This window comes from Erinaceus europaeus, chromosome 1 (genome assembly GCF_950295315.1).
Source record: "Erinaceus europaeus chromosome 1, mEriEur2.1, whole genome shotgun sequence".
In the NCBI taxonomy this organism is placed as follows: Eukaryota; Metazoa; Chordata; class Mammalia; order Eulipotyphla; family Erinaceidae; genus Erinaceus; species Erinaceus europaeus.
This window is the reverse complement of record NC_080162.1, coordinates 58,197,779-58,210,123: the sequence shown is the minus strand read 5'-3', so window position 1 is coordinate 58,210,123 and position 12,345 is coordinate 58,197,779. Positions and strand designations below refer to the sequence as shown.

Below are 12,345 nucleotides of genomic sequence, written 5' to 3'. Positions count from 1 at the left end.
TGCTTGTTGGGTTTTTCTTACAGAAATGATAATGAGTATTTATGAATTTGAAAGGATGTTCCTGGCCAGTATAGAACCAACAGCTGAAAACGAAGACACAACTTCAAAACAGAGGCTGGGTAAGTGTATTATGGATATTTAACCACTGTAAGATACAATTAAATTATGTTAGACTATCAAAGGCATGGGAAAAATTTCACAATATTGATCCCCCCACTTTGTTAACAATATTATATCTTTTAAAGGATTGGTTCAATATGATATACATCATGAAGTACCCTAAAAAAAAACTCCATTTATTATTTGACTGCCTAGAAAAGTAGTGTAAATTCATATATCAGCATACCACACATACTTTGGGGGATTGACATTGTGAATGACATGTTAATATTCTCTTATTGGTTGCATTTGTTTCACATAATAAGCACACATTACTTTTAAAATAAATCTAAGATATAACTACATTTTGGGGCCAGGTGGTGGTGCACCTGGTTGAGTGCACATGTTACAGTGTACAAGGACCCAGGATCAAGCTTCTGGTCCCCACCTACAGGGGGAAAGCTTTGCAAGCGGTGGAGCAGTGCTGCAGGTGTCCCTCTGTCTCTCCCTCTTCCCTCTCAATTTCTGGCTGTCTCTATCCAAAGAGTAAACATAATAAAAGTTAAAAAGAAAAGAAATAACTATATTTCATCCTTTTCCCTAGTAAATCAGAAAAAAAAAATCAGGGATTTCACCTGAGGAACTAGTTATAGATACAGTGAATTATTTAAAATGTAAGTGCTATTATTTCCTTATTATTTATAATAGAGACTAAACTGTAAGTAATCTAACATTAGGACACTGGTTTGTAAACTGTGGGACATCATATGACGAAATATATTTCTAAGAAAAATGAAGTCTTAGGGGTCAAAGTCATGAGAGTACACACACACATTTTTTTCCTATCACGGAGGTTTCACTTCTATGGGATGTCCTTTTCAGAATGAAGGAGTAAGTTTCTGCAATGTGGTTGGGAATACAGGGTGTAACTTGGGTCAAGCACTTGGCAAATTCAGGACTATCCAGGTGAGCTATTTACCTACCCAATGTAACTGTTATTAAATTAAAATACATTGGGGATGATGTATTTTATGATAGCACACCTGGTAAAGAAAACACATTACTATGTTTGAAGACCCAGGCTCCCACCTGCAATGAATGGGGTGGGGGGGCTTCATGAGCAGTGCTGTGTATCTCTTCTCTGTCTCTATTGGGAAAAAGGAAAACAGTGGCTACTGAAAGCAATTGAGTCATTGTGTAGATATCAAGTTCCAATGAAAGCCTGGTGGGAAATATATATATATATATATATATATATATATATATAGTATGTATTTATTATATATAATAAATTACTATTATTTTAAAGAATAACATAAACTCATGTAAATACTAATTATGAGAATCAGTGTTAAAGTAGTTCTCTCCCTTCCTAATTCTCAAGTTACTCTTTTGTGAAATGAAATACACATTATTGAGTACAGTATATTTTCCACTTATATATCTTTCCACTTCATTGAAGTGTCAGAGGGAAGTGAATTTCATCCCTTACTTCAGACCAAGTGATAAATCAGGGATGATCAATTCATTGACGTGCTTATGCTCATCTCTTACTCAGTCCCAAGTCAGTTTTATCTTGTACTGGCTTTCCCAGACTTTATAATTTAGATCTATAGAAGGTCTGAAACAAGAGTTAAGAAGCCCTTTGCCATGTGACATGCTACTTTAATAAATAGTGAACACCAGTGAAATAACTACTAAACCAAAGAAATGCAAACTCAGGTGTGCACCTAATTATTAACTGATTTTGTTTTCAATGTTAATGGTTGTATTATTTGGTCTAATTAACCTTCAAATAGGCAATGCTTAAATATTTAATAAGACAGGAGAACTGGAATGAATTTAAATAACACATTTTTATTTTCTGTATGATGTTTTAGATTTGGTTATAAGTGAGGATGAGTTATAAGAATGTTTATACAACTGGAATATAATCATTGAATTAAGGAAACTGAAATATCTCTAAGAATAATATTACTATCTTGTTGAAGTATTTGATATTCCTAAAATGAATTTTTCTCCTGAGGTTTATGTCTATTTGTCTATGTACTTCCTAATTTAAATGTTTTTTTTTTTAATTATTGTTGTTTTTGATGCTGCCATTGTTGGATAGGATAGAGAGAAATGGAGAGAGGAGGGGAAGACAGAGAGGAGAAGAGAAAGATAGACACCTGCAGACCTGCTTTACCGCCTGTGAAGCAACACCCCTGCAGGAGGGGAGCCAGGGGCTCACACCGGGATCCTTACACTGGTCCGTGTGCTTTCTGCCACCTGCTCTTAACCCGCTTTGCTACTGCCTGACCCCTGACTTAAACGGTTTTAACATTTGTACCCTTGCTTTTGTTTTTAAGGATTTAAAGTGGGAAACACTATTAAATCAGTAGTTAAGAGTAAGAAATATCTCAATAGGTAAGTAAGTGTCCTGTTTTTTAAATAACCTCAGAGATGATATCAGCTTATAGATATTTTCTCAGACTTGCTTTACCTTAAAGTTTATTTGAATTCACCATTGCTGCATTCTTGGTAGGTACTGCCTACCCTGCCTCTCCCAGCCTGAGGTAGATGAGTTATTTATCTGTATCTTCTGCCTCCCAACTCGTCCTTCTGACTCAGCTCTTGCCTTTCCAAGAGTTACAGTGAGCTCTTGGGAACAGGTTTCTTCAGTCTGTAGCTCAAAGTCTAACTTTCATACATTAGCCAATTACTTATACCTCCTTCTGTTAGCAGCCTGCACAGTTAAACAATGATGTGGAGTAAGCAGGCTATAAACTTCCATTCTCAGTACCCACTGAGAAATATGACTAGAATGTTTGAACGAAATCGCTATCACGGAAGACAGTTCCTCTTAGCTTTCAAACCAAATAAAATTAGCCAGCTCAATATTGTTTGCTTATTTTCAGTCTTGGCACTCTAGAAAACACATTTCCTGTGGGAACTAATGTTATTAACAAACATAAAGATAGTCCACAATTATAGTTGAAAATAATTTATGAGTCTTGAAAAGAGAAAATAATTCATTTGCTTGGCTGAAAAACCCAAAAAAGACAATGCTGAATTAGGATCTTTAGTCAATGCTTAGATTGAACACCATAATTAACATTTTTATAAGTGGTATAACTACAGAGCTCATAAAAAAAGATGTTAGTAGAGAGATATACCTCTACATAAAAGCTAATTGTTATGAATATTTGAAGTGAATTCTCAACTTGACCTTAATCTTAAGGGATTTCAATTGAAAGTTTATTTCACTTTAAGTGACATAGTCATCAGTCAAGATGGTAATTCTTTAAACAGTAGACATTGGATCTGAGGTTTGGACTAGTAGCTGATTAGAGATATCAGTAATCAATTAAAAATATTATTTCAGAACAAAAAAAGCAAAAATCACATTTTATATGTTTTATTATTGGAACTGAACTAAATGTTAATATGAACCTCAATTTTTTTCTCCCAAATTAAGAGGTTAATGTATTTCAGTAATCCATAAAAATTCATATTTAAAGAATCACATTTGTGATATATGACAGAATATGTTGGAGTTACTCCCATTACATTTTATATAAAAATTTCTTAAAGCATTCAAAAAAGTGATCCTAGTATAAGCAATTAATAGTGTGAAATCCTAAAAGCATCAGGAAACATCACAAACAGTATGTCTCTCTAAAGGTGCGATATCTCTAAGCTAAACAACTCAACAGGAAAAATCTCAGCTTGAGAAATTTAAATTAGACTAACTCTCCCATTTCGAAAACTTTGCTTTTTGATTTCATGACACTTTAAAATTATTATCACAAGTAAATGATGGAGATGCTCAAAACTTTTTGTGTAGGATGAACATTGCTATTTTTCCATTCAGACTTAGGTTTATTTCTATTTATAAAATGTCCAAGAGTTCCATATCAAAACCTATGTGGATACCTGGCATTGGCCACAGTACAAAAAAAAAGCTATTAATATATAATTAGTTAATTTTTAATAATCCAAATGACATTAAACTAGTGATGGTGGGGCACATATCTAAGTAATATAAAGGGAGGTGCCAAGTTCTTCATTTTAAAAGTAGCAATAGTGGTTAGGGGAGTAGCTGAGAAGCTAAAACATGGGATTCCCAGGTGGGCTCTGTTTCTTTCTTTCTTTCTCTCTCTCTCTCTATCCTTCCTATCCATCAACAATAATGGCAGCAATAACAATAACAGCAACAAGGGCAACAAAAATGGGAAAAAATGGCCTCCAGGATCAGTGGATTCATAGTGCAGGCACCGAGCCCCAGCAATAGCTCTAGAGGCAAAAAAAAAGAAAAGAAAAATTTTAAATGAGCGTCAACATACAAAAAATATACCATCAAGTTAATAGTGTGGTTAAAGTATGCTGTGTTGAATTAAGAAGTTTTCTTAATAACAAACAAATTTTTTCTACAAATTGCATGCAGCTCTCATTTACCTCAGGCCTCCAGAATTACCACAGTGAATAAAAGACTTGCCTTATTAAAGGCTGTAGCCTGCCTCAAGCATCTGATTTCACATTTATTGAAGAGAGTTTTTATTTAATAGTGTGACTTTCATCTCATCTGGGACACCCCCAGAAGGCTCATGAAGCTTCTGTGCGAATGTTTGCATTCTTAATGTTTGCATTCTTATTCCTTTCCCCATTTCTGTTTCTTTATTTTCTAAACTCTATCACAGAATCTGTTTTTGGGCAGCCCAATTTATACATGTTCCAAGTATAAACTGAGCAATTGAATTGTACTATTGTGAGGTAAATACTCTGGTTGCCTCCATTTTATAAAGAAAACTAAAGTAGAAAAGGTTAATTACTTGCTAATTCCTTTAAATTACTTGTCAACATTTACATTAATTTTAAAAGACAAAGCCAGGATTTAAACCTCAACTATCTGTCCCCAGAATTCAGTCTTACCAACTACTTACAATAGAGTGTTTATCACTTAGAAAAGCTTTTACATTAGGATCCAGGTGGTGGCATAACTGACTGAGCACACATGCCGCAATGCACAAGGATCCAGTTTCAAGCCCCCGGTCTCCTCCTGCAGGGGAAAGCTTTGCAAGTGGTGAAGTAGGGCTGTAAGTGTCTCTTGGTCTCTTTCCCCCTCCCCTCTTGATTTTGGGCTGTCTCTATCCAATAAAGATGATTAAAAAGACAAAAAAGAAAGAAAGAAAAGCCTATGTATACCTTAACATGAAAGAAAATGAATTATGCAAACAGGTATTAAGACCACCTTGGTTTTCTGATTAATGATGTGGCACATATCGCTGACAAATATGGATAGATGGTTCTATTATTTCAACTTGAAGAAATGTGCTCAGCACCTGAAGACATTCATATCTAATTTTTAAAAATATTTATTTACTTATTCCCTTTTGTTGCCCTTCTTGTTTTATTGTTGTAGTTACTATTGTCATTGTTGTTGGATAGGACAGAGAGAAATGGAGGAGGAGAAGACAGAGGGGGAGAGAAAGATAGACACCTGCAGACCTGCTTCACCACCTGTGAAGCGACTCCCCTGCAGGTGGGGAGCCGGGGGCTCGAACTGGGATCCTTTTGCTTGTCCTTGCACTTTGCACAGCTGCTCTACCGCCCCAACTCCCTGTATCTAAATTTCTATGTAGATCACAAGTTTATCAGATGTCTGTATAGTATAACAAGCTAATAATTTCCCATTTACAGAGTGATTTTTAGTAGATCTAATAGATAAAATATTAACTTTCAGGTGAGATGTTAATCAGAGATAAGAAATGATTATTTGGGGGCTGGGTGGTAATGCATCGAGTTAAGCGCACATGGTGCAAATCGCAAGGACCAGAGTAAGGATCCCTGTTTGAGCCCCCCCCCCTCCGCGGGGAAGCACTTCACAAGCAGTGAAGCAGGTCTGCAGATGTCTTTCTCTCCCTCTCCTCTCTGTCCTACCCAATAACAATGTCGGCAATAACAACAAGGGCAACAAAAGTGACAAAAAAAAAAAAAAAGGCTCCAGAAGCAGTGGATTCGTAGAGCAGGCAACGAGCCCCAGCAATAACCCTGGAGATAAAAAATTTAAATAAAATAAAAATGATTATTTTCTCTTAGTATTTAAATATTTTCAATTTAATAGCACACAAATAAGAACACCCATACTATTTTGCTCTCACTTTTTCCCTTTTCTCTTAAACTTAAAAAAAAAGTTTTTGTCTTCTACAGATATTTGGGTCATTTATTAATAAACCTTTCAAGCATTTCTTATTCTTTATCGATAACAGAGTTTTCTGGTAGGTAGTTCCCAAATGCCTTTCTTTCAGTTTTACTCTGGAAAAATCTGTAAACAGAAGAGCTAATTCTGGTGTTTCCAATGAGCATCTTTAAACATAGTAAATGTATATTTGTTTGCTGAAAAGGTCAGCATACAACAGAGTGGGTGGGATATTTGATTATGCTGGGAAAAGATGCTTAAAGAGAATCAGGTAATCCTCTCTGCTTTATTATTGTTTTTTATAGAAATGAAATCCAACTTCTAAGAGGTTGCAGTTTTTAGATGAATATCTGGCATCTTACCTTCATCTTCACAGACTTTGACTGCCTTTTCTGAAGCAGGGCTGGATGTGGTAGTAGTGTTGACACCATCTAGAAAATAGAGACAGACTTCTTGTCAAGGTGTTAAGACCTTGCCCATTAGGCATCTCTTTCTACTCCAAAGGAGGTGTGGACTTGTTTCATGCTGTAATACATGGAACGGATTTGATGGGGGCTCTTTCATAATTAATGGAACAAAAACCTTCAGTTAATACAGAGCCCAATGAAGTATGAACTATTTTGTGGTGGAAAATACAATTTTCTCGTAAAGCTCTTCTTAGGCATTTTGCTTCTTCCCCAGCTGTAGGAGAATGGCATGCTATTTTTCTTGGAAGCACACTGTGAAAGAGTGTATATCCTTGCAAGTTTCTACAAAGTGCTTTCATGTCTCTGTTCTTCAGGTCTGTTTTTTCTTAGCATAGCACTTCTGCTCTATGATGCCAAGCTGTCAAACGGCAGGGACCACATCTGATAGTTGTCAGTGCAGAGGACTAGGAGAAGAAGATCATTTGTAGGAAGTCCTAAAGGCTGTTTCAGTGATTTCATGTCACTCAGGCACAGAGTGGAAACAAAGGAACATAAAGGTCCCTGTCCCTTTTATAACAACAAAATCCTCAGAATCCTTTCCTCATCAGTATCATCAACCTGAGAGTTATACCACTCACATGTGGCACACTGTCCTACTTGGACAATAACATATTCACTAAATGACTGCTTGAAGAATACACTAACTATAAAGTTTTATTTAAGCCTGAGTGTTGTTGTCCATATTGCTAGATTATATGATATTGAGTTTTTTGCACAGAATAAACCTACAGAGCTGTGTACTTAAAACCAAAGCTAGAAGTTTATCAGATGAAAATAAGGCCTTTTTACTTCTGGAAGAAGAGTAATTGGGAATAGGATTTTAATGATCACAGTTCTGTCTTGTATTTCTCTGTACTTGGGATAGGAAAGCTGTGGCATGAGTAAAGAGTAGACATAAGTGTATATTGACAATCACAAGGATTATGAATTCTGACACTGGATTCCAAAGGAGTCACAGGATAGGAGTTCCTCAGGTGTGCTTTTAGGACTTTGCGTTACACTGAGAGGTGTCCATATTGTGGTGGTAATGCTTTTGACCCAAGAAGTATAGAAGAGGGCTTATATTCTAATTTTCTCTGTGAATGGGAAGGAGGATTTACAAATATAAAAAGAAACTTCTATTCTTGATGAGTAGTAGGAAATCAATGAACAACAACGAAGAATATAAAATTATACATATACATGTGTGCTTGCATGGGAGCAGGTGGGAAAAACATCCATGTGATAGAGTTTGGGACAGAGGAGTGATTGAAGAGAGCCTGTGAAACCTCAACAGTTAGAGAACCGCTTCAGCTATCAGCAGACTAATGCTTGTCAGTCCCACACTGTAAAAACAGTGACAGCTTTTCATGTAAGACTCATCTTTCATGGAGCATTAAAGATGTGTGGGTCAGGATTGGGGTGTGTGGGTGGGAAGTGGGGAGTGGCACAATAAAAAGTTTACTATATCAGAAACTCATTTCAGTGCAAGGACTGTGTTTCAGCAAAGGGACTGACCCCAGTAGTAGGTACACAAGGTCCTGGACTGCTTTGCTTCAGTGCTTTCTCTGATTGGCCTTCTTCAATTCCATCTTCCAGGTTAATAATAAAAGCTTCAATTTCTCTAGCAAAAGTTACAAGGTTAATGTAGGAAGTTTTCAGTGAAAAAAAAAAACAAAACAACTTATCACACTGCTGGGTTTATCCAAGAGCTCAGTTTATGGTCTAGGATGTGTAGAGCACACATTAGACATTGTCCACTATTTCAAAAATGGCCCTCCGTGGGACTCACTAAAAAGGACAGACCGACTTAAAAACTAAAGGAAAGATGGATGTGTTTATTTTGGTGGTTCTATTCATAACTGCATACTTGTGTTTATTCTTCTAAAGGAGGTTATATCTGAGTACAAAATGGGTAGAAAGAGATAATAAATCAAAAGTGATGGCAATGTCTTCTGAGACTTAAGTGCTATTTTATTTATAAAAATGTTTACCTTCTAACTGACAGTGGAGAGTCTATGCACAATTGGCACATCTGCTCTTTAGCCTGGATCTCACAGGCTTCTGGATATAGAATTTGGACTGTGACTCTGTCTCCCACAACACACAAACAACCAGAAGCATGTCTCATAAGAATTTAAATCAAAACAGTAACTAGTGACCCACTCATTGTGGAAGGAACATTTTACTAGTACATTTGAAACATTTTTTTTTTCACTCATATTAAAGCTTCTCATTTTAATCGGCTGTACATTCAAACTCTGATTTGATACTTCTAGTGTCTACCTGTCACTTAGAGTAAATAGAGTTGGTGACTTCCTGAGGGAGACTTAAGTGAAGATTGCAATTAACCTGGTGAAAACATCAAGGATTTGAAAACAGTACTAAGAAGAGAAAACAGATCTATGTAAAGGCACAATTCAACCCCAAGAGACTTCTCATAAGGAAATCTGAGCCTACCTGCTTCTTGGCTCTGTCCTTCCATTTCTTCTGCACTTTGTTTTTCCTCTGGACCATTCTCATCTTTCAAGAGAAGGAAACAAATAAACAAACAAACAAAACACATCAAGTCAATTTATGAAATATGTCTTTATGTTTAATATACAGCAATGAAATTAATTGTGGCCAATGTCACGTGACTTCCCATAAAGCAGGGCACCGAGATGAATCAGAGACATGAAACAGAAAAATTACTTATATAAATAAGTGCATTTGTTCCCATCCCTTCTCATTTCATCGCTTGATGAAATGTTGAACTGCAGTAAACAAAATTTCCTCTGCAACTTTAGTGAGTTATCTCTTCTTGCACAGTATTTCCCTAAATGTAATGCAAATTTATATCGCAATATGCTTTTTCTACCTTGACTCAAGAAATATGCATTGTGCAAGCAAACTCAACTGACTAATTCCTATGCCCTAAGTTTCCAGCCTGACATGTTATAGCAAATCTATTTTCATTTAACTTTCATACAATAGTCTAACATAACTATACTATAAAATATTTTGTCTAAAGCAGATTATTATTGAAAAAGTTTATGCCACAACTCCTTGGAAATTAAATAACTGAGCAGGTGCAATGGGTCTGTATACTACATAGTAATTTAAATATTTTAAGTAAAAAGAAAATTTCTGTACAGGAAAAAAAACAAACCTTTCAAAGGCAATTCAGGACACATAGTTTATATTTCATTACTAGGAGAATTTTCAAATATATTTTTGTTTGGAAAATTAAGTTGATATAAGAACAAAATATAAGCCAATCAAACGGAGCAGTATCTATTATGTTGGGATAAATATACACACACTTCATTTATTTCTAAACAGAAAAAAAGTAAGGTATGCCTTTCCTCTCCTTGAATGTATCTGTGATTTGTACGGACGAACAAGTTTAATATGCAAGTGATGTTGTAGGACCTACAAATAAATATCTCAGAAGACTAGAAAATACCACTTTCTTCCTCTGAAAGTCAGCCACCATGCAGTAAACACACTTAGACTTGCCTATCAAATGGAGAGAGACCTATGGGAAGAGAAAAAGATTATGGGGCAAATGATCAAGGGACCAGGAATGAAGGAAACCTTTGTGCACCTCCCAACCTAGCCCAACTGCCGCCTAAATGTAGCCAATAACTGACTTCTGCTAGAGCTTCAAGAATTAGAAGAATTATATTGCTTTAGCCTCTTAAAAATTCCTACCCCATAACCACGTTCAGATCACTTAACCTTGCTTTCATAAATGTTCTGAGTCACCATCTGCTATGTCAGCCAGCTCTTAATTCTGAGAAAAGAGGAGAATCCTTCTCTGAGGAAGACAACTAGTTAGAGTAAAAAACAGAGGGAATAAAGAAACATGTCACCAGGCATCTCTGGAAAAAGCTTCAGAAGAGAAGATATTTAGGTTTCCTGGATAAAAGAAGTGACATTGAATTTACAAAGAACTACGAAGAATAAGGACATACAATATGCATAGAATTATAGAGTTCTATATGACCAACACTATTCCATTTGTCATGGGGTACATAGTCTAATTTATAAATGAGTTGTGTGGCTCTGTAGATACTCAAATTCAAAGTTCAAAATTTACATGCTCCACATGATTCTCGACCCTTTTCTCTGCTCTGGTAGTCCATGCAGGTCACAGTATAGACTTTTGATCTAGAAGAGAAAGTAGCCACCCCTGCTGTTCTTGTTCCCTTAACAAGGCCACATTAGTGCAGGAGAAGTGTCAACAACAGGTCAATATGTATTTCTTTTCTCACACCAAATGAACTCAGACTCAAGCAGGAGAAATCTACCAGCTTTTCTGTCTCCCAAACAGAAGGACATTGTAACACAGATTTCACAACAGCCTGGACATCTACAGTGACAGGTTCCCTTTAAAATTAGTCTGTTTGTAAACTTATGGATTCAGGATAAAAAGCTTTCTTAGAATAAGAGGAAGATAAGAAGCAAATGGCAAGTCACAGCAAGGTAAGGAACTGGCTCCAACTGTTCAAAATGTATGAAAAGGAAATAGATGACCAGATCTGTAAATCAGCTTTATAATAATAGACCAGTCTGGCTATGTACCTAACCTATTAGGTTTTCACTCTTAATTCATGTGCATACTATCTCGTTCCTATTTTACCTGCTGGAATGACGTGCTTTTTATTTGTTTATTTTTTTAACTTTATTTCTTGGTTGCACAGTTTTGTAGTTGCAATATTTCTGCCCTTGAAAAGCATACTCACAAGGCATTTAGCATGCTTATCACAGAATAAATATATTTTAGAAGTATGTTGTATTTGCCATTTGAGTAACATGCCCTCAAATGAAAAGGTTCAGTTTATTGTTTTCATCAATTTCCAAAATAATAGTGCATTCTCAAATCCAGCAGGGGGAAGTAGTGCAAAAGTCTTCTTTTTAAAGCCCACTTTACACATTATTGGGCAATTATATTAGCTTTCATTTTATTTTTCTAGAAGGACAGCTTGTCCTGCTTATAACTTTCCATTCATTTAAAATGCCTCAAGTGGGTAAGTTCTTACTGAGATGATGGACTTCCACTGGTGGGAAAAAAAAATCCCCTTAAAGGTGTTATGCATAAGTATTTGATAAGGACAAACTTTCCTTCTGTCAGTCTTATTAATCTATCATCACAGGCAACAATGAAAAATTAAGAATGCAAGTATGTTTTTAAAAGACAATAAATATAGTGAAGGGACAGGCTATTTTGTTAGCTTAAAAATGTCACACAAAGGCTAAATTATTTTTAGTGAGTGTATCTATATGGTCATTTCAGATAATGAAAATTATAAAGCTCCTTTTAATAATAAATTTCTTTATTGTTGTGCTGTATAATAGTTTCCAGTGGTTGCATCATTTTGCCTGCAAAGTGTAGTAATGCCCTGCTCTTCACTGTTTCAGCCATACACACCAAACATGTATTACACATAGGACATCCCCCAAATTTAATAGAAGTAAAAATAAAATTCCTACTGTGAAGTGAATTTGTGTTAAATGAGAAGAATGCACCATTAGTTGGGTAGGGAGAACATAAATTCCTATTTTTAATTTTATGTGGAAGAGATTTACAAGGGCAAAAATCTCAATTTCATGGTCACAACTTGCTATCCTGAA

At 35.7% G+C, this 12,345-nt stretch overlaps 1 protein-coding gene across 1 annotated transcript in view; it reads right to left on the bottom strand.

The window, feature by feature from the left end:
- LOC103116156 (mono-ADP ribosylhydrolase 2) overlaps positions 1 to 12,345 on the bottom strand; it is a 268,300-nt gene that overhangs the window by 134,986 nt on the left and 120,969 nt on the right. The window contains exons 8-9 of the mRNA XM_060201679.1: positions 9,187 to 9,249; positions 6,643 to 6,711 (exon numbers count right to left, since the gene is read on the bottom strand). Of these exons, the coding sequence (XP_060057662.1) occupies positions 6,643 to 6,711; positions 9,187 to 9,249 (132 nt within the window). The remainder of the gene's footprint in view (positions 1 to 6,642; positions 6,712 to 9,186; positions 9,250 to 12,345) is intronic.